This window comes from Brachyistius frenatus, unplaced genomic scaffold (assembly GCF_029030835.1).
Source record: "Brachyistius frenatus isolate BFR_SWC_R1_liver_20210118 unplaced genomic scaffold, ASM2903083v1 Contig_12, whole genome shotgun sequence".
Lineage (NCBI taxonomy): Eukaryota > Metazoa > Chordata > Actinopteri > Embiotocidae > Brachyistius > Brachyistius frenatus.
The window spans coordinates 4,178,440-4,200,600 of NW_027210611.1; the positions used below are offsets into that span (position 1 = coordinate 4,178,440).

General features: G+C 41.0%; 1 protein-coding gene across 3 annotated transcripts; it reads left to right on the top strand.

Moving 5' to 3' along the window:
• Window positions 1–747: 747 nt before the first annotated feature.
• myom1a (myomesin 1a (skelemin)) lies at window positions 748–22,161 on the top strand. 3 transcript variants are annotated; one of them, XM_069692322.1, is made up of 36 exons: window positions 748–892; window positions 6,336–6,476; window positions 6,601–6,787; window positions 6,885–7,042; window positions 7,249–7,341; window positions 7,479–7,567; window positions 7,987–8,031; window positions 8,519–8,680; window positions 8,780–8,941; window positions 9,494–9,635; window positions 9,993–10,192; window positions 10,273–10,329; window positions 11,306–11,430; window positions 12,003–12,186; window positions 12,376–12,550; window positions 13,014–13,135; window positions 14,042–14,238; window positions 14,484–14,610; window positions 15,325–15,503; window positions 15,607–15,721; window positions 15,858–16,014; window positions 16,165–16,271; window positions 16,482–16,526; window positions 16,721–16,857; window positions 16,987–17,131; window positions 17,463–17,522; window positions 17,610–17,677; window positions 17,770–17,895; window positions 18,845–18,932; window positions 19,043–19,081; window positions 19,230–19,335; window positions 20,679–20,842; window positions 20,973–21,009; window positions 21,251–21,273; window positions 21,595–21,650; window positions 21,785–22,161. In XM_069692322.1, exons 2-36 carry the CDS (start codon window positions 6,424–6,426, stop codon window positions 22,040–22,042), a joined length of 4,188 nt encoding a protein of 1,395 aa, XP_069548423.1. In that variant the 5' UTR covers window positions 748–892; window positions 6,336–6,423; the 3' UTR covers window positions 22,043–22,161. The 3 variants fall into 3 exon arrangements, with proteins under 3 accessions (XP_069548423.1, XP_069548422.1, XP_069548424.1); XM_069692321.1 differs by lacking the exon at window positions 748–892 and adding an exon at window positions 2,186–2,382; XM_069692323.1 differs by lacking the exons at window positions 748–892; window positions 18,845–18,932; window positions 19,043–19,081; ... (4 more) ...; window positions 21,595–21,650; window positions 21,785–22,161 and adding exons at window positions 2,186–2,382; window positions 18,474–18,805.

Genomic DNA, 22,161 nt, shown 5'->3' on the forward strand with positions numbered 1-22,161 from the left:
TGATGATGGTGAACCATTAATGTTTTACTTCCTCTTTCCCAAATTGACCAATCAGGGCGCAGCTGGACGGAACCAAAAGTCTGGAATATTCCAAGTTGTCAGGTCCGCTTCTCGCTGTCGTCTTTGTTTTACATTTAATTAGATTAATTACTTAATGCGTGATGGTACTGGTAACGCACCTATGATTTCTACACCGACGCGATTATAAGCGCCGACTTACTTTAATCATTAGCTCGCGTTTGTACAAACGATTAATGCTCTAGTTAACGACCTTCACCACCAGGTGGCAGCAGATACCCGTGTGTCATACGAACATGGCCAAAGCTGAGAACAAGGTGAAGTTTGAAGCGATTCTTTTATCTCAATGTTAAGCTGAGGAGTGGACCAACTGCGTGGTTTTTGCGCAGAATGAGTGCGGACCGATGTCACAAACAAGTAAGTTGTCTAAGGTCCCATTCTGCTGCAGCCCTGTAGAGTGAATACTTAAAACCGTCAGGTGTTTGGTTCAGATAAGAGAACTAGACCCCTTGTGTTTTGGGGCTGCAGAAGCACTAAGGTGCTATAGGCCCACGATTTCCCTATAAAGGTTTCCACTTCACCCACTGAGGCAGTACAGTATGGCCAGGCCCAGGGAGAGACCCCTCAGCTCCTCTGGCCCTTCTCATGGTCTCATGATCTAAATTTAAAGCTACCCCAGCCTTAAAAGGTCGTGACGGTGTCTTGTGCATTCTGCCGAGTGGCAGCATTATTTTTGTTCTGTGGACTGCTGTCCTGTCCACTGCCCCTCACCCTTGCTGCTTTGCCTGGATCTGAACTTGCTTTAGCTACTTTTGGAATAACACACCTTTTCTCCTATTTGCAACTATTGTGGATTGGTGGATTTTTATTTGTGGTGAGTGATGCATATATTTTATTAACAAGTCTGTCTCTAATACTGAAAAAATATTCTATTTCATGCCACTTGGTCATCTTTTGAAAATCTTGATTTTTGCAGGCCTGAGGCCTACTTACACTTTATTGATTTCTTTTGTTGAATAATGTGTTTTAATCCATGTTTGTTTATCATCTCTTTTTCTAACAAGGATTTCTTCATTTCATAATACGGTGTTCTTGTGGATTAGACTGCATGTGTGTCACTGCAGTGAAATATCATCCTAATCTATCCCATTAACATAAACTTCACCTTAAAAAACACTAGGTTTCTATGACCCAGATTTCTCTCTCTCTCTTTATGCACTGTGTGCCCTCATGGCTTACAGTCCAGTTTAGTGTGCAGTTCTTGAGGGCATATACTGCTTACAGTGGGTGTTGCCTGAGTACATATTGAACTATTCATTATTGTCATAAATTAAATCCAGGTAAAGTGCAGATCTTATAGATATTGTAGTGCCCCGCAGTTACATGTTGATAGGGCTGTACCCAGAGGAAGTGGTTCATGTTTTTAACTTGTCTAACTTGAGGGATTAATTGCTTTGTGGATTCACAGGGAAAAAAATAGGCAAAAATTGTGATGATAAATAATTCTTTATGTTCCTCAAAATGTCAAAAAATTATCTTATTCTGATCTGCTTGTTTTGTGACAATAAACGGAAAACTTTTTGAATTTCGACTTTTATTGGCCAAACAAGCAGTTTGAATATGCCAACACTGAGTTTAGGACATTGTGATGGATGTGAAATGAATAAAATGAAAATAATTAATTTAAACAATAAAGCACATCATCATTTGTTGAAACCATTTAGTTATGTTATTATAATCAACCAAAGCCTGCAAATTAATTAAGACATTCCCAAATATCTTGTGCTTTTCCCAGCAGATCATCACAAAACACTTAATAATCCCCCTGCTGGAGAAGGAATTGAATTGAAATCTGAATTGAAATTTACATATTATCGCTAAAGACATAAAACCAATAAGACAAGTGTTGAGAAATCAATGCTGCTGATTATCTATTACCCGTCGCGTCATTTAACACCGTATCGTAGATGTTAACCAGAGTTAACACTTCAGCTCCCCCCCATCAAACTAAAGTCATCATAACACCATCTTACCGCCATCTTTAAAATTGTGGTTTTTTTTTTTTTTTATAACTAAATCACCACTCCTAATATCTAATCACCATCCCCTGCTCGGGACTAACCCCTAAAATCAAATCTACAATAATAACAGTGAGGTTGATTTACAGAGCTGGTAAAGTAAAGGACATTCATTGTAAGTTGGCGGAGTGGCCCTCAGGATGTCACGATCATTACAAGTGACGCAGAAGCAGCAGCATCAACGGCAGGAGACGCAGCAGCATCACTATGAGAGCAGCTGTTACCTGAGCACCAAGTCGTCCGTTAGCAAGCAGTCCTTCTCCACTTACAAGAGCTCCAGCCGTCGGTAAGACTACACAAGGTCCAAAATTCATGTATGATAGGTGCACCAGAAAGCTCAAAAAGAAAAAAATGAGGTTCCCTTGATGTAATATGCCACTTTCATAACCCGAGGAGTGATGAATGCGTTCAAGCAGACCTCTTTCAAATATTTAACGCTGTACTTAAGGTCTGGAGCGAAGTGTGTTCAGCAGCAGGAAAGAAAAAGCGTGTAGGGGAATTAGTGCTTTCAACCAGAGCAGGTGCTTTCTATTTGCGGGTATTCATATACAGATTGAGCTTCATCTTGTATGATACGTCAGGGTTTTATCTTATTCTCATTGATGCTGTAGCACAGTGGCCTTTCAAGTTAAAGTCAAGTATCCAGTCTTCACGAGCAAACTGCGAGGCAAGAATGATAGTATTTGAACACTTTCCTTTCAAAACTCACAAAGCTATCAGACTCACTCTTGACAAATACATGCTGTAGGTCTAATAATTGAATCCCTGTAAGATACATTATACAAGTTTACCATGAGTTATTATTAAGTGTTTTTGCCTTCAAAACTTGACTCAAAGAAGTCAACTCTCAAAGCAGTCTAGTCGAAGTACCAATTGGTGTTGCTTAAAGACCGAGTTTAGTCCAAGTGTACAGCTCTGTGTGGTTGTAATGTTTGTAACTACTTAGCCATGTATTTAAGAGAGAAAAAACAAAACATGCAATATTTATATGAAATAATTTAAGCGTAAGATAATTAGCCGCTCTAGCCATTAGCACATTGATATACCATGCAAAGTCCAAAGAATACTATAATAGCAACTTGCAAATTGGTAATTTTTCAAGAAATGACTGGTTTAAAGTTACAATATCGAAGATTTCCACTTTTTTTTTTTTTTTGGCGGAACCTGTGATGAAAAGCAGTAATCGCAACCATGTTGTTGAACTTCACTTTCCAGAGATCCAAACAGTGTGTGACGTCAGTCAGTTGGCAGTCGAAGAGTGTGCGTGTTGCGTTAGCACCACCGTCCCTCTCTGGTGGGAATAACCACTGCCAGGCGATGGAAAACGCGTCATTAACTTTGCTTGTGATTTTTCCCAAAGATGTGACCGCAGACACAAACTTTGTTGAGTTCATGTGCAAATGTAAGGGCTTTTTCATCAGTGGATCACAGGCTCAATCACCATTGTGATGATTCTGTGACAGTTAGCAAGTGATCACATATTTATTTAAATCCAACTCTTTGAAATTTTTACTTAAAGTTTCTTTAGTGTAAAGATTTCCTGCTTTTATTTATTTATCTACATTAGATTGAATAGCTTTGTTTATTGACCATTGATTGAATGAAATAAGCAATTTTAAGATGTCACCTTGCAAATATTTTGCTATTGTCAGATATCTTTCTGACCAAACAGTCAATTGGTGAATGAAGAAAAAAATAGCTTATTTGAAATCACTACAAGTTGGTGTGCTAATATAAGATGTACCGATGACCATAGATTTTCCAGCCTTAACTTGATACCGTAAATATATAAAAAAATAATAAAAAAAAAATTGAAAAAACCAGGACGTGGCATTGAGGTATTAACATAGAGATTTCTAATTAAACACGGGGGGACTGTTCATCACTTCCTTCATTTTTATGCTGATTAAACTTGTATTCAGAATTCTGTGTCAGATTTGAGACGAGGTTTTATCAAAGCCCAGAACGAGGCCTTGTTAAAGAGATACTAACCATCAAAACAAGTCAGCCTCAAGCTGTCAAGGACGTCACTTATTGATTCATATATCTCGATCTTCCATTGTGTCACTAACACTCGTCAGCGTTTAACACGGTGAGAGTTTCTTTGTCCTTGAAGCTGCGGGGCTCAGTGTACACGTTGGAAGGAGGAGAGCTTTCTAAATGGGGTCAAGGAAAGAATTTCAGCTGCGGTGAAGGGTTGCCAGATATATTCATGAACTGCTGAGCTATTTCTGTGGACATGACACGAGACGTCTCCATCGGGCCAACCGTAGGCATTGTATGGAAGTCAGGAGGTTGTAGCTGGTTGTGCACTAAAGGTTAATACTGAGTAACTCTTAAACCAGGATCAACATATAACTTATCAAGTTGATTGGTGTTTTTTGTCGTATTTTGTAAAGCCAGACTTTGTGTCTGAGTTTCCAACTTTTATTATTCAAACCTTACGACTGACACAGTGTAGCTTCTCAAACTCTAAGAAATGAAATGCTCTTTTCAGCGGTATAACTTTTTACACTTTCGACTTTCCTTTTTTACTCTGAACCAAACGGTTTCCTTTCAACACAACTGGTGACTCAGCAGTCAAAGTAACTTTACGACACTGCAGGTATCTTTGGTGAGACTCTCTCCATGTGTCTGTCTCCTGCTTGTGCATTGAGCCCCCCCCCCTCCCCTCCCCCCATTGATCCTGCCTCACCAGTATGCAGTAGAGTCTTATCAAAGCCGCGGGATCCTGCTTTTCCTCCAGGACAATATGGAAAGACAAGGGGGAGACCTGGCAGAGATTGCGAAAGGAAAGTAGGGCTTTAAAATGAACCTCTCCACCTGGCTGCATATCCACCAGTTCCGGTTCCATTTATAAACCCAGCGGACAGTAGGGAAGTCTGAGAGGCTGATGGGGAAATGAATCAGGGTGTAATATGGGTCGGGGTCCTGGAGGGTGGACGGAAATATATCTTCTCTGAGTAACTGGACTGTAGCATCAGCTGAATATGTCTTTATGTAACCAGCCGATTTATTTAAAGGTTTGTATGCAGAGGTTCAGTATGGGTCATGTTGTTCTTGTTATTTTTATATTGCGCTGCAGCTTTGAAGTCTTTCTTCTGAATATATCTTTTTCCCTTTTTTGATCATTACGAACAAATGTGGTGCATATACTGCGCTGTGTTTATAAGGCACAGATAGCATTACAACAAATAAGCTACAGCCTCCAGAGGACCTTAAAGGCAGGGGTGTAGTGATATTTGTTTAAGTACTGGGGCACATCTGTGACATTCGCGCACAAGGACTTTTAACATAAATGGCATGCAGTAAGTGTTAAGGTTGTATTAATGAGTAATGCAGTAACTTTAATAGGGAAAACGTAGCTGATCGAAACGAGGCTTCGATTTGACATTGCGAAACAATCAATACACCTTAAATGTTAATATGACAATTTTGACCATTCAATTCATTTTTACTGGCTCTCTTGCACGACACACGCTTCAGAGATGACCGGATCTTCAAGCACATAAGAAATGTCAATAATTTAAATTTGTGAGCATGTTATTTCTTCACTTGGAGAAAAAAAGTAGCGGAGCATCAGTTCGGTGCAGGACTTATGGTTAAAAAATGTCCAGTAACTTTACAAAATGGTTCGGCACTGCAGTATTCAGCAAATGTTACTCAAACAGGGTAGACAGCACATTTGTTTGGGAGTATTTCCTTCAAGGGATCAACGCCTTACCACTGAATTATATTATACGTTTGAAAGCACGAAGCACTACATTTCAAATGGTGTAGACCATTTGAAGATACCAATACCAACGCAACAATAACAACAGCTGCAGCAGTATTTGATTACTTTGTGATAAGAGCGAATACACTGCAGCGAAATGATCATTTCTTACCATTTCTGTCGTCTATAGGGCCACAGCGCCCTGGTTCATTGTAATGAAGGAGCATGTCACCCAGCCCTGTGGTGTAGCTCACTGATGTGTTTGTGGTAGTTTCTGGGCAACAATGGAGGTCAATAGCACAGAGAAATGTTCGAAACCAGTCTTTAACTACACAGAAAACACCTTTTACTGGGATCATTTCATTGGTGGTACTCGTCTGTCCATAAAGACAACAGAATTTCACCAACCTTATTCTTTATGTTGTAATGTTGTTGTTTTTTTTAAATGCAACAGAGTGCACCACAATCTGTACATGGAACCATTTGGTGTCCACGTGAGTTCACTGTTGTCTGTTACCTTGAAGCCAGAAGACCTCTGTGAAGACAGAGAAGGTGCAGGAGGTGGTTAAACTGAGCCCGTTACCCAAGAGAGCCAAACGCACCTACCTGGCGATGGACTCGGACAAAGAAGTGATCGGCTATGTTGTTCCGGTATTTAGAGCCAAGTGAGTAATATATCTGCAAAACACAGTTAACTGATCATTCCTTACGTTTTATAGTTACTGACACCGAACTGATTTTGAAGGATATTCCTCTTTTTTCACATCTTGGTGGTCTGGGTTGTTTCAGTCATGACGTGGTTCGGGGTCTGATGGAGGCCCACGAGGATGATGTCACGGAGGAGGGGATTCAGTATGTGGCCATGAGGAACCTGTTTGTCAGGGAGTCCCGGGAGGCCATGGAGGTTAAGGTGGAGAAGAAAAGCAGAACGAAGCATGTCAGGGAATCCGCTGAACGCCTGCAAATGGTCAAGACGGTAAATCCTTTTCATACTCTAAAATGATTAGCAATGACACAGGCATATATATATTGTGTGCTTTACATCGCAACCTGGCTTCACTCTCATGCTGTAGATGGAGGAATGGTCAGAGTTTCGTAAGAAAATGAACCCAGACAGCCTGACACACCCTGCGGAGTTCATCGTCAAGCCCCGCGGACAGACTGTCTGGGAGGGAAAGACTGTCAAGCTGCACTGCACTGTGGCTGGATGGCCCAAACCCAGGGTAGCCTGGTAAGTCCAAGTCCATTCATCACCACCTTCCCTGAGGCTGATGAGAGCGATGAGTCATGTGTGTGTGTCACAGGGAAGTTTCCATCAATACTTTCTCGTCATCAGCCACTTTTTCCCACAGCTGCAGCATGAACACACACGCCTCTGTAATTAAAGACTCTAAAGGCAATTGTAACTAAAAACAAGCTGTCTCTACTGTGTTCAAGGTACAAAAACAACGTACTCATTGATGCCAAGGCCCACACTGAGAAGTACGCAGTCGAGAGCAATTACAACATGCACTCCCTGGAGATCAAGAAGTAGGTAATCATTCAGCTGTCACTGCATGGCCTCACTTAGAATTAATGAACATCATACAAACTAACACATTTTTTTTAACGGTGCTCAATGAAAAAAGACCTGCCAATCATTTATCATGTGTGCATTTTATTTTCAGCTGTAATTTCTTGGACACGGCTCAGTACTGTGCCTCGGCCCTCAATGTGAAAGGGGAAGCTTCTTCTGTGGCCACTATTGTTGTCAAAAGTAGGTGACTCATTAACTGTTTTCTTTCACATGTTGTTCCCTACTTCTCTACAGCAGCTACTCCATCAGTTAGAGGTCAAAGTTCGAAGTAGAGGTATAAATAGTGCCATTTTAAACTCGGCACGGTCCTGCAGTTGTGTTGAGAGTGTTACGGCCTCTAAAATAAAAGCACAGCAGCAGAATTTCTGTTGCCTTCAAAATAAAAGTTTGTCTTTTTTACCCCCTCAAGTTTTTTTTTCTTGCACAGCTTTGCCACCCAATCAAAATGTCCCCACGACCCAAAAGTGGGTCAGGACCCGTCAGTTGAGAACCACTGCTTGAGAGAAACAGGCTGCAACAAAGTCTTCAAAGCTCATTCACCAGTTGAAAAGTATTTTTTGTGCTCACAGTTTGTCATAATTTAATATATTTTTCCACAGGGTTCCAAGAGGAAAAGGAAGCAGGCCCACTTGATCCGAAACCACGTGAGACACTTTTATATTTTATACATTGTACATTTGAGGTAATGAGGTGCTCAACACAAGACATCAAGTTTAAAAGTGTAACGTAAAAGTGCACCAATCAAAAGTGTCCAAAAAGTCACTCGTGGTGACCCTCTGTGCTCCTCAGCTGAAGAGTATTTTAGCATCTTTCAGCCTTTTCTCTATTACAGCCAATAATGTTAGTGTTTTGGTTCAGTGTCACCACTGTCATCGCCTCCATCACCAGCCATTACAGGCAACTATTTTTTAGTGAAAAACATTCTAAAAACCCAATGTACACAACTGGCTCAAACACAGATTGCAGCCACACAAAGTTAGCTGGCGAGCGTATGTCAGCATTTAGTGGTGGAGACCAAAAACAGAACAACAGAGAGAGAAAATAGTGGGCTACTGAATGAAAATGTTTGCTGGATGTGAGTCTTTGTTTGTATCCACTCAATGAAGTTGATATAATTTTCCATGTCCCCAGATGGTTTCTGCGCTGAGCATGGTGTCACCTTTTATACAGCCATCATCGACAAATTTGAAGTGGCTTTTGGCTATGAGGGGGAGACGTTGAGTGTGGGCTGTTCTGTCATCATTTATCCCACTGTGAAAAAATACCAGCCTGAAGTTGTGTGGTACAGAAACTGTAAGTAGAAGAATGAAAATTCTTCCCTCACAAATACTGTATATTATATCGCTTCATGTGTCTAATCCCACCTCTGTTTTTATTGACTTGTCTCATCAGCTGTCCCCTTGAAGCCCTCCAAATGGGTGCACACCCACTGGTCTGGGGACCGTGCCACACTCACTCTTTCCCACCTCAACAAGGAAGATGAGGGCATGTACACCTTGCGCGTCAACACCAAATCTGGCTTTGACACCTACTCTGCCTATGTGTTTGTCAGAGGTAAAGGACAGAGTGTGATTTCATTGTAAAAACAAAGACTTTTAGCTTTTTAGTTCTGAAAATTGAATTAAGCTTTGAAGCTACAGACCCTCAAGTCTTACAGTGTTTGTTTTTTTTGTTTGTTTTTTTAAATAGCATTATGTGCTATATGAAGCAACATATTACAGATGTGGTGGAGGGAACTGTTCAATTCTGCTGTCTTTAAGTGACACAACACTGCGTATGAGGTGTTTAGTTTCCTCTGAGGAATGCTGTTTTCTATATCTGTCTGCATGTCAGCAAAGCCACTACAGAGAGCGTGCTCTGTTTAAACCAAAAGGTTTATCAATAAGAGAGAATCTTTAAAGTCCCCTTTTTCATGTTTCCACGATATAAAGTAATGTATCTTGGCTAGTTACAGTGCCACCACACACACACTGTACTGTAAAGACGTAAGTAGGTCAGAAAATGGAAACTGAGTCGGCAATGGAGATCAGCCTGATTTAGAAACAGCGCTACTCAGAAGTGTGTGTGTGTGTGTGTGTGTCTTCTTGGATGTGTGTGTTGTGCCAGATGCCGATGTGGAGGTGGAGGGCGTTCCCGTGGCGCCCCTGGATGTGCGCTGTCACGATGCCAACAAGGACTATGTGGTGGTAACCTGGAAGCAGCCATCGGTGGAGGGCAGCAGCTCCATCCTGGGATACTACATCGACAGGTTGGTCAGGTCACTCTGCCACAGTTCACTTACATAGAATCATTTTAACTCAGTTTACGTTGCTCTAGTATCATTCCTGTATGCATGATCTAGAGTAAACTGGTTGTATTTTTGTTTCTGTGTAGCTGAACTTAGTAATACCGCAGAGACGTGGCACTCACCCAAATCTCTCCTAGATGTCTGTTGAGCTGCGATGTTGACAGATGAATGTTACCTTCCAGATAAATAACACCTACATATATTCCTATACCTGCCCGTCAATCAGCTGTTCACTTGCTGTGTGGGCACTATCACACGCTGCAAGTATTTCAAATACAGTGCTCACACGTCTAACTTGTAGATGTTTTGTGTTGGCAGGTGTGAGGTGGGCACCCATCACTGGGCTCAGTGCAATGACACCCCAGTCAAGTACGCCCGCTTCCCCGTCACAGGACTGGTGGAGGGCCGTTCTTACATCTTCAGGGTGCGGGCTTTGAACAAGGCCGGAGTCAGCCGCCCATCTCGCGTCTCCGACGCTGTGGTCGCCATGGATCCCTCGGACAGAGCCCGTCTCAGAGGTGAGAGGCACGCCAGAGTCTCACCGACAGGTTTAAACAACTGCATTTCTTAATGGATTTGTTTTTATTTCTCCCATCAGCTGGTCCCTCAGCACCCTTTACTGGGATGATCAAGTTCACAGAGGAGGATTCCACTGGTATGGAAACTTTAAATGTCATCACAGATTAATGAAATAGATTTTGGAGTCATCATGTCAGGCATTTTTTTAGCTTTCTTGTGTTGACCAAACAAAAGCTAGTGAATTAGGCCAGAGTGAATCAGAGCTGAGCTCCGCCTCCTGAAATCCACATCCCACCCAGCTACTCCCTTCTGAGTCACTGCATTAGAAACTCTCAAACAACTTTGGACAACTGTTTTCAGCCACCGTCTCATGCTGACGAAGCAAATGAAGAATGTAGACTTCTTTTCTTTGACTGTCTCCAAATAGAGAGAAACTTTACTTATTTACTTTCACGATATGTTTTTCTGGTGTATCAAATGATAAAGTGTTGATCTTTAAACAGATATATAAACAACATTGAACTTATCCAATCACTTACTGTAATTAAAAAGTGATAAGGCAACACAAACATGAAAATAAACTTTATTGTTCTCAGCTTTACTGTAGATACTGGGCTTGCCTCAGTACACCGATCTATTTTAATGCGGCACGGGAAGTTCTGTTTTTCCTGAACCATAAATCAAATGAAAAAATAAAAAAACAAAAAAACATTATTCTTTGCCACTGCAGTGTATTTGGGTTTTTATGCAACATTTGGGATATTGGTTTAAAAGTGTCCTTTCTTTAGATAAAGTTGATCACTCACAAATCAGGAATGTTTTTATAATTCTAGACAGCATTCAATTTAGACAGAGTTTCTGTATTGAGGCTTGTGTTGAAAAGACATTAAATACTGAACATTTCATATTTTTGACATTATTTTTTATAGGAAAAATTTGTTTGTAAAAAAACTAAGCTATAAAAAATGCTGCTGTTTTGGAAATTGGTGCTGAAATTCAACTGTATTTTAACGGTATACTGCTAATAACCAGCCAAACTGACTTGTACTGATAATAAATTACCCAGTTGAAGCGACCACCTTCAAATGATGAGTGTCCGCTTGCCCCCTCAGTTGGTGTAGTCCCCGGAGAACCGTCTGATGTTGTGGTTACCGAGGCAACCAAGAGTTATGTGGTGCTTGCCTGGAAGCCCCCAGTCCAGAGGGGTCATGAGGGAGTCATGTATTACATTGAGAAGGTGAGGACAAATGGGAAACTGTCTCTCAGAAACATGATAGTTTAAATCAGTGATCTGACATTTCTTTCTTTTGCAATCCAGCAAATCACTTAACTGGTATCTAACTATTCTCTTATGAAACCCTGAAGCTACTCAGTACTTGGTTTTACATTGCTGCCAATACCTCAACTATAAATTGAAAAGGGATACTGCTGCAAGATGATTTTCAACATATTATGCACATTGATTAACATCACTGTAAATGTGCCAAGTGTCAAGGTATTAATTCATAACTGATGACCTTTGGTCAGTTCTTACATTATTATGTAAACAAAAAGAAAGACCAAAAATAACACATATTTCTACTTTAAATGTTTTTGGGGGGGATTGGATCATTTTACTAATTCAAATGATCTAATTCAAATGGATCAATGAAAGAAAAGGCAGGCAACTTCACTATTATTCTACTGATGTGTAGAAGATAAACATATGGAGACTAATCAACCTTCATACCTTGCTTTTATAGACAGTTAAATTCCCACTGTCAGATTTCCCTGACCACAGTCATGTCTCTGCCTCTCTGCCATCCACAGTGTATGTCAGGGACAGACACCTGGCAGAGGGTGAACACCGGCATGCCAGTGAAGTCTCCCCGCTTCGCCCTGTTTGACCTGGCAGAGGGTAAATCCTACAGCTTCCGTGTGCGCTGCTGCAACTCCGCTGGTGTGAGCGAGTCGTCTGGATCCACAGGAGACATCACAGTTGGAGATAAACTGAGTGAGCCAGCAAACCTTGGTTGTCTATCAGTACCGTTGTTGCATACAGAGACTCCTGCAATGGGCTGAAGGAGATTAATATCACTGGTTTATTGTACAGCCATATTCCTTCATTACAGACCCCTGCTCCCCCTTTCTGCATTAATTTCCCTTCCTGTTAACTGTATTTAGTCTTTTCTTTCTCCGACAGACCTGCCGTCAGCTCCAGGTAACCCAGTGGTCTGCAGGAACACCGACACCTCTGTGGTGGTCTCCTGGGGGGCCACTAAAGATGTCAGTCACCTGGTTGGCTACTATATTGAATGTAATGTGGTGGGCACGGAGGACTGGATGCCTTGCAACAATAAACCTGTCAAGCAGACCAGGTGGGGGAATTTAAAAGACACAGTTAAAGTATTCTGCCACAGGTCGCTGAGGGCAGGAAATTAAAGCTGTCATTCAAATATTTCACGTGCTGCTCATTTATACTGTGTTTTTTGTTCATCTATCTATCCATAATTTAGAGCAAGTATATTTCTTCCTTTCACCATAAACGCTGCCATGTCAACTAAAGTCATATGTACTTCTCAGAGGTTTTTAAGATCTCTCACTCTCCTAGTAGGATATTCAGAGTTCGACAGACATTCAGGTTCATTTTCCCACTCGGAGGTCGGAACTTTCCCACATAAACATACCATAAATCCACTGATGTATTTTGTTTCCAGAGCAGCAATGTCCCCAAGTAACCTTTGGATTACTGAACAACCAGTCGGTATTGGTGATCTAAGCGTTCTCCTTTTGTTTATAAAATGAAACTGAGTGAAATGATATTGTCTGTATTCTGTTCAGGTTTGTGTGCCATGGCCTGACCACCGGGGCCAACTACGTGTTCAGGGTAAAGGCAGTGAACGCTGCTGGATACAGCCAGAGCTCCCCCAATTCTGATGCTGTGGTTGTAAAGGCTGCCATCTGTGAGTGTTCTCATCACTATTCATCTCCATTGTTCACTTTGCCTGGAGCATTGAACCCATTCTCTCTCTCACTCCATCATCCCATCCCGATTCTTTTTAAACATTTATTTATCCACAGAATGACTGTATATATACACATACACTTTGGATTTTTCTGTTTTTAAAAGAATCCTAAAGTCATAATATCTGCATAATATTTTCACTACAACTTTAACTAACCCACGATATCTCATCTTTATTGTCATTTTTTTTAATATATTTTTTAAATATCCATGTATTTTTGCACTTCATGAATGCAAATGACATGTTTATGCAACAGCAGGTTGATATTCTGCATGTGTATGCATGACATACTCATCAGTACATCTTGTCATTTTCCCATTCTTTTTTAATTTTTTAATTTTTTCAATGTTTTTATTTTGTATAAATATTGATTTCGGCGTAAAGCTGGTTTTGCTTGAGTTCTGTTTTACTATTTGATAACTCTTTAGGGGTGCGTCTCGATGCATGGCCAAGGTGAAGGCTAAAACTGTTCTTATAGAGCATGATCGTAATGAGAGTCTCGCCTGGCTTCGGAGATTTTCTTAGTGTGAAAGTTACCCTGCTTCTGTCTTCAAGTGTAAGTATTTTATCCGTTAAAATGACTCTTATAAAAAAGTGTGTTGCTTTTGTGTGCAAAGCATGAAGCATGTTTAACTGTAGCACTTGTAGTTACTGTGATATCTTAACACCAATGAACACTAAGATCAGCCCAATATTTTGCTAATGCCAGGCCACCTGTATGAAATTATGAGTTTTTCCACTGAATAAAGAGAGTTTGAATATTTGAAAATGATCTTTCTCAACACACTATTTCATGTTTTGTCCTACATTTGATGCTGACCAGCTTGTCCACTCTGACCACAGCCACACCTGGGAAGCCCAGCGGCGTGACCCTGCTGGAGGCCGTCAAGGACTACATGGTGGTGGGCTGGACCGCTCCTGCTAACAACGGAGGAGCCGACGTCAGGGGATATTTTGTGGACTACAGGACCGTGAAAGGAAATGTTGTTGGGAAATGGCATGAAATGAACCACCAGGCACTGACCACAACCTCCTATAAAGTAAGATCTTGTACTTTAGGTATCTATCGATTACATTTATAACGGAACTGATTAGACTTCACTGTGAATGGAGGAGTGAATATCAGTCAAAATTCCCATTCCCATCACATTTCGTCCATCAGTTGTATCTCATTAACATGTTGTTTATGAGTACAAGCACTCTGTGGGAATTGAACTGTGTCCTTGAGTATTATGAATTTACGTTTTTTTAATAATCTCTAATAATTTGCGTGTGTGTCTTTTAGGCCGAGAACCTGAAGGAGAACGTCATCTACCAGTTCCAAGTGCGCGCCATGAACATGGCCGGTGTGAGTAAAGCCTCTCTGGCCAGTGCAGCTCTGGAGTGCAAGGAGTGGACCATTACTCTCCCAGGTACGAGACAACATGCTCACCTAAACACTAACAACGAACCGACAATTTAGCAAGTAGGTATTAGAGTGGAAACAATTAAATTATCAATCGACTACTTAGTGAACAGATAATTGATCAGCAACTATTTTGATGATTAATTAATCATCGTAGCTGTTTTTGAAGCAAAAAAAGAACATTACGTGGTTAAAAATGTGATAGTAATGAAAGTCTTTTGGCTTTGGACCAAACACACAATTTGAAGATGTCTTTGGACTTTACAAAATTTTGATAGACAATTTTAAAGTTTTTATTGAAATTAAAATAATTTTTAGTTGTGGTTATACAAGACTTACTAAGCCAAAAAAGGTTTAGACAATAATCAGTTAAATGACTTTTTATTGGCCCCAGTCTCGAATAGATAATCCATTGATGGCATCATCAGAATACATGTAAAAATATGTCTTTATTTTTAAATTTAATAAACTGATGTAAGCTGCAGTACATTCTAGTAAATATATTTAAAACATCAGAACACAGTGGAGTTCCAGTGCAAATACCGTCTGAATAAAGTAATGTCTTCAAATATATCAAATTTCTCTGACTGTATTCCTTTTTTGAAACTCTCACCCTATTGTAAATATTTGTTCAATATATTTTTTTTATGATTTCAACAGTTTGTTTGAGAATCCAAAATCCCCCCCCTGATTATTTAAATGATTTGATTTATCCTTTAAGGTGCTCCTGTCGGTCTTCACGTGCTGGAGGTTCGTGACACCTCGGCCGTGGTCCTGTGGGAGCCGCCTGCATTCAACGGCCGCACTCCTGTCAATGGATACTACACGGACATCAAGGAGGCTGGGAAGGGAGGCTGGAAGGCTGCTCATGAGAAGGCCAACAAGAAGAAATACATGAAGGTGAGGAAGCCTTCCTCTATATGTCTTCCTGTGAAATATGCATGCGATACAATAAAGGAGTTTCGAACTGCCTCTCACCCCGACTCCTCTTGTGCTGATTCAGGTGACCGGGCTGAAGGCTGGTGCATCCTACATGTTCCGTGTGCGTGCTCAAAATCTCGTTGGAGTTGGAAAGTCCTCAGCAGTCTTGGGTCCAATCCTGGCCCAGACTCGCCCTGGTGAGTGTGATTAGTATGTAATTCGCACGTTCAATGCTGACACAACTTCATTTTTTTATATATCTCTAACTGTCATGTCTTACATTCCTACTGTTTTCACCTGTGAATATTGAAGTCACCATTTCCTCTCTCTCAGGCAACATGGAGATTTATGTGGATGTCGATGATGACGGTGTGATTTCTATGATGTTTGAGTGCTCTGAGATGAATGAGGGTTCCGAGTTCATTTGGTCCAAGAACTACCAGGCGATCACAGACACCTCACGTCTGACTATTGTCACCGAAAAGGGCAAGTAAGTATCCTCTACGTGCCCAAAGATCCCAACACTTGATCCCAAGCTGGAAACATTTTACCCCAACCTTAAAATCCACCTTTGCAGTTTAAATCAGCTAAAGTCCTTCCCTCCATTCCTTACATGATGTTGTTGTGTTGTCCTCTTCAGATCCAGAGCTATCTTCAACAGTCCTTCCCTGGAGGATCTGGGCACTTTCTCCTGTGTGGTCACCAACACTGACGGCATTTCCTCCAGCTACACACTCACTGAGGAGGGTGAGTCAGCCCACAGTCTCAGCTCTGTACATGCCTGTATGTTATCCAGTTTCAACAGCTGCTCTGTTAAACTGGGGGATACAGCGTGTGTTTTTTTTTTATCTTGAGGGTTGTCTCCGGGTATTCAGTGCTGTGTGTCTGTTATTTTCCAGAGGTCATGACATTCAACCTTTTTTTTTTATTCTGGTATTTTGTGTTCTTATTCAACAGGTCTCAAACGTCTTCTGGACATCAGCCATGAACACAAGTTCCCTGGTAAATATCAAAACAGCGGGATATCTTACTGACACCAGATTATTTTTTTTTTTTTTTCATTTACCCAGAATTTTGATGTTTTTTAGCACCAAATGCAGATTTAGATACTTAAAGCCCCAAAGGTATAACAATGTAAAAAAAAAAAAAAGTGTAGTTGGTTCTGCAAGAGCTTTCAAATATATGGCGCTCCCCAGTTATCCCCTTCAAGAATGAAATGGCCATGGATCTGCTTGAGAAGGGTCGCGTTCGATTCTGGACTCGGGTGGAGAAATTAACTTCTGCCTGCCAAGTGGAGTACGCTTTTAATGACACCATAATCTCTCAGGGAAAGGTGGGAATCACACTCAAATCTCATTTGTGTCTTGTTGTGATGTTGTTTTGTGTTCACTTAACTTTCAATGACCAATCTTAGCATTACAACTGATCAATTGGGGGTTTCTTTGTGCTTTACTGCTTCCAGAAATACACGATGAACTTTGACAAGTCCACCGGCATCATTGAAATGTTTATGGACTCTCTGGAAGTCACCGATGAGGGAACGTACACCTTTGACCTGGTGGATGGAAAGGCGAAGGGTACAACCAGTCTGGTGCTGATCGGAGATGGTGAGAAATTCGCTGCTTAACGTCATTTTTTACTTCCAGATTTCCATTATTTTCTGATTTGTCTGTATACTGATGTTAAATGTGCGCACAGAATAATTGTCCCACCCTTCAGATTATTTATAATGGCTCAGGCTGCTCTGCCAGGTGTATTTCATTGCTGCAGTTTAAGTGTATATCCATTGAGGGGCAGCAGAAGACAACCTTTCCTTACTGTCATATCTTTCTCATTTTGGATTGAGCTGATTTTTTTAATTGTATTTTCCAGTGGTGGAAACCTCAGAAGTTTAATAATCTGGTACTTAACATTCATGTTTTCTTTATCATTTTACAGAATTCAGGGAGCTTCAAAAGAAATCAGAATTTGAGCGAGCAGAATGGGTCAGGAAACAAGGTAAGGAATCTCATGCACTTGTCACATAAGTTTAATGCTTATCATGCAAGTATGTTTCCATAATTATTTTCTTTTTCTTGTCCTCAGGTCCTCACTTTGTTGAGTACCTCGCCTTTACTGTCACCCCAGAATGTGACGTGCTGTTGAACTGCAAGGTAATAAAAGTTTACGCTGCTGTTAATATTTCTTCAAAGAAGGAGCCTGTAGGCGACACAGCTTTTTCTCTTGTCTCTCCTTTCTTTCACAGATCGGAAATGTCAAACCAGAGACCGAGATCACTTGGTTAAAGGACTACATCGAGATTGCCGAGGATGATGAGGACGCTCACAAAATCGAAAGAAAGGACGAAGTGCTGACCTTCAACATCGGAAAGGTCAGCCGTTAGACGGAGTCTGTACTTGTCGAGGACTGGCAAGCTTATGAGATAAAGAGCTAAAAGTGGCACTGATGCAGCTGTGCTTCTGTTGTAAGCTTTGCTAGATGCTGCGCTGCCAACCTTCCCTGCCAACCTTCCCTCTCTGACATACACAATCACAAATGATGAAACACTTTCAGAAGTATTCATATTCCCGAGTCGTCCTGGAGATCTGGGAATCTGAATAGACATAATGGGTACAAATGACTCACTTTTGAAGCTTTGACTTTTAAATCATATTTTTAAAGGATCTATTTCTACATCATAGATTTATATATTATGTCAATGCAGCAAACTGTTCATCTGTGTTATTAATTCATTCATTTCATCTCTAACACTGTAATTCATTTAACTCCTCTGGTCACCTGATTCAAACATTTAAAAACTCCTTTTAATTTGGTTTGTAAATAAGCACGTGGTGCCAGTGGAGTTACATTTATGTTTCATGCAAACCGTGTAACTCATTACGAGAGGGTCATTGCATAACCTTCTGTCAGTCGCATTTGCAATAACTGGCTTATCTGTCTAATTCACAGTGGGTTATTAAGCAAGAAAAAAAGAAAGAGAAAGGAAGGAAAAAACCACCTGCAGACGACATTCCCCTGCCGCCAAGACCTAAAGTCTGGACATGAGCTTTCTGCCATAAGTTGACGCCTGATTTCTCCATGTGTCCTCGTCTTACCTTTTCCATGTTTTTCTCCATCCTTTCCATGTTTTTTCCTTTTAACGCCTGCAGCATCACGGGCGGGAGAAAAGCTTACCTTTTCGATTTAGTTGGTCTCTGTCTGGCTATTCTTCTGTCTGTTATCTGTCCCAAGAATTATGTTGTATTCCTGTCTGTTTAAAGGCTCCCGGGAACTCACCATTGCTTCGAGGATACTAATGTGGCTTCCACTTTAAACCCTAGATCTCCAAGCAGGATGCGGGTGTTTACGAGGTCATCCTGAGGGACGAGAGAGGCAAAGATAAGAGCGCCTTCAATCTGACGGATGCAGGTAAAGTCTCCTTGGTGAATTTCAGGAGCAGCAGATCAAGTGGAAAAGTGGAAATCGGTGGTATCAGTCAATGAAACCTTAATTACTCTTGTCATTTTTTTTTTTCCAAGGATACCAAGCTGTAATGAATGAGCTCTTCAGGGTTATTGGTGAGTCAAACACAACACATAGGCCACACATTTTCCTCAGCAATACACATTTACCGGCAATACACCGACATTTTTATGCTTTATTGTGTACCATTATTTATTTCTAAGGGATGTAAATAAATGTCTGTTTTTGTTATTTTCTTTCCAGCCACCTCATCCAGTGTCATCCAAGTTGTCAGTACCGAACACGGCATCATCCTCTACTCCATGGTCACATATTACGATCAGGACCTGCGTGTTGGTTGGCTCCACAAGTATGTAAAACTGATATTGTATACTTACATATTTGGCATCCTTTTTTTCCCAATGTGAACACAACGATTTTCATCTCTGTATTTTGACGCAGGTGTTTTAAAATTTCAGTTTTGAATCTCTCAGGAATTCATAAGACCAATAATAAAAGACACCATTACCTACATTAACTTAAATAATTTGACCAAAATAAGATATTTGCTGTACTACTTATATTAGAGACGGCACTAATCAATTAACAACAGCTTGCTTTGAAAGTGTCGCTTTAGCCAAGAGTCTGATTTTCATCTCCAGCCGCTCGGCAGGTCAATGTCATACAAAAAAAAACAATTAGATACAGAAAAAGGAGGTGAAACTACATCAAAGCTCAAATGAAAGGGATACAGCAGAACTGAAATGAAAACCTTGTTAAAGTATTTTCAGAACAGATGCATACAAGCACCTACAACAACAGACAAGATACAAAGGATAAAAAAAAAAAACTGCAGTCTTACAAGCAAATACTAAAGTTCACACAAAGCATGGATAAAAACAAAAACAAAGAATAATGCAGACACAAGGCAGTCAACATCAAATATTTAAGATTTCAAGTGTACCTGCTTGTTGTTCTTTACAAACTGAATTAAATGGATGGAGCAAGACTGTTAATATTGTAGACACATGCATAGCGTGTGTATATTTTACCAAATTATCCAAGCTTAAAAGATTGTGTTTCTGTACAGAAAAAAAAACCCACATAAGTTTCCCATGTTTTCCACACAGGACCAGTGATCACATGTATGACACATGTCGTAACATATGATAACATGTGGGAGATATGCGGAAAGGTTTTCTCATGGGAATCTACATGGGCTTCGCGCATTACACCATGAAAATGTTTCTCAAGTTTTTGCACTTGTGAAATTCACCATGTTTTTTTTCTGTAGACGTTCGTCTTGAGACTTTCAAAGTTTGTATGTACAGTGTCGCAATAGGCTTTCCCCATCTGAGACCAGCTATTCACGCATTGCAATATAAGGCAGCAGCATTCGATTCCTAAAGGATTTTTGTGCTTCTATAGATTCTGGTAATTAATATCGTGCTGTAAGAAAATGTTTCAACTACAATTCTCAGCATAGTTTCACAATCCTCTGATTGTATGAAAACAATCCACATATTGGGACAAAGTCTCGCCACATGTATGATTTTGGTCTAAACACAGGAATGATTATGCAAATTTTAATGGTCAACTGCATTTACTGCTCCCTACCTGAATCTTGCTTTTCTGTATACTTGATCTTATGATGCTCGAGGTTCAGTATATAAAGCGTCTACTTGATCTCTGTGTTCCCGATGTTTTCATCAGAGATGCTAAGATCGCTGCTTCAGAGAGAGTTAAAGCCGGAGTCACAGGGGAGCAGCTCTGGCTGAAGATCAATGAGCCCACTGAGAAGGACAAGGGCAAATACGCCATGGACATCTTTGATGGCAAAGACGGTGTGAAGAGAGTCTTTGATCTGACCGGCCGAGGTGAGTGAAAGTTTTGAAAGTCAAAAAAGGGGAGAGGTGCTCCAGGCGTAAAACGAATGACATCCCATTAACATTGGCTATTTTGGGGCTTTTATAACTAAATTATAATTGGTGATTTGTTCTGTTGCAGCATGGGAGGAGGCGTTCGAGGAATTCCAAAGGCTCAAGTAAGTAAACAAACTGATCCAACCCGGTCCTTCCTTTTGTGTAAGTCTGCCCTTCTGTCCTAAGAGGATGTTTACACAAATATAAAGTAACAGTCATCACATGCTTAAAATAAGTCTCCGTGCACTTTGTGAGCCCTTCCAGAAGCACACAGAATACATTTCCTGCCATTGTAGCACGTAGCAATAACCGTGATACCATTTTGAGATGCTTCTGACAATGCCTGTCACCTTCCTTCCGTAGGGCGGCAGCAATCGCAGAGAGAAGTAAGTGGTTATTTATTCCTCGCTATTCTCCCAAGAGGTATTGCTCTATGAAATTATGTAACACTTGCTCAACATAGAAACCTTAAATTTAGTTTTTAACTTGGCTTCAGTGGGATTGAAGTCAAGATTTCATTACCAGAAATGGGCTTTTCTGCAGATGTGATGACTCTGCTGAAATACTGAACTAAAGAAAGGTCATTTCTAAAAACTTAAACATATTTGGTTCAGTTAAATGGTGAATATTATGTTGTCAGCAGACAGCTGCGAAACAGGGGGATTGATGGTTGACATTCTTGGCTCACTCCTGTATTCCTTGTTCAGACCGTGCTCGTGTTGTTGGAGGCTTGCCAGATGTGGTTGCAATCCAAGAGGGCAAGGTAAATAACTTTAGATATTCACTGTGTTAGGCTCTTTATCTCGCCCTCAGCCACCACGATAAGATCTCCTTTTGGAATGCACGATCGTGTGACCCACATCGACCCCCCCCCTGCGATCCTCTCTTTCTCTCTAGTCCCTGAACCTGACTGGCAACGTGTGGGGCGAGCCTGTGCCTGAGGTGTGCTGGGTGAAGAACGACAGGGAGCTGGTGTCTGACGACCGCTACAAACTCAAGTTCGAGCACGGCAAGTTCGCCAGCATCACAATCGCCGCCGTCACCACGGCCGACTCCGGCAAGTACGCCCTCGTGGTCAAGAACAAGTACGGCACAGAGGCCGGCGAGTTCACGGTCAGCGTGTACAACCCCGACGAGGTGGAGAAGAAAGACTAAAGGAGGGTGCGGCGTGACGAAATGGAGGAGGAAAAGAATTCACGACTGAGCCGTCTCCAAAGCATTTTACCCCGGCACATGCTGGTGCAACAAAGCAGTGAAATAAATCATGAATACAG

Excerpts from the sequence above, each read along its gene's own strand:
- myom1a (XM_069692321.1), top strand. The coding sequence starts at position 2,237 with ATGTCACGATCATTACAAGTGACGCAGAAGCAGCAGCATCAACGGCAG. Across the intron at positions 2,383-6,335 it reads TACAAGAGCTCCAGCCGTCG|CCAGAAGACCTCTGTGAAGA; the intron begins GTAAGACTACAC and ends GTTACCTTGAAG. Across the intron at positions 19,336-20,678 it reads CGTGTTGGTTGGCTCCACAA|AGATGCTAAGATCGCTGCTT; the intron begins GTATGTAAAACT and ends TGTTTTCATCAG.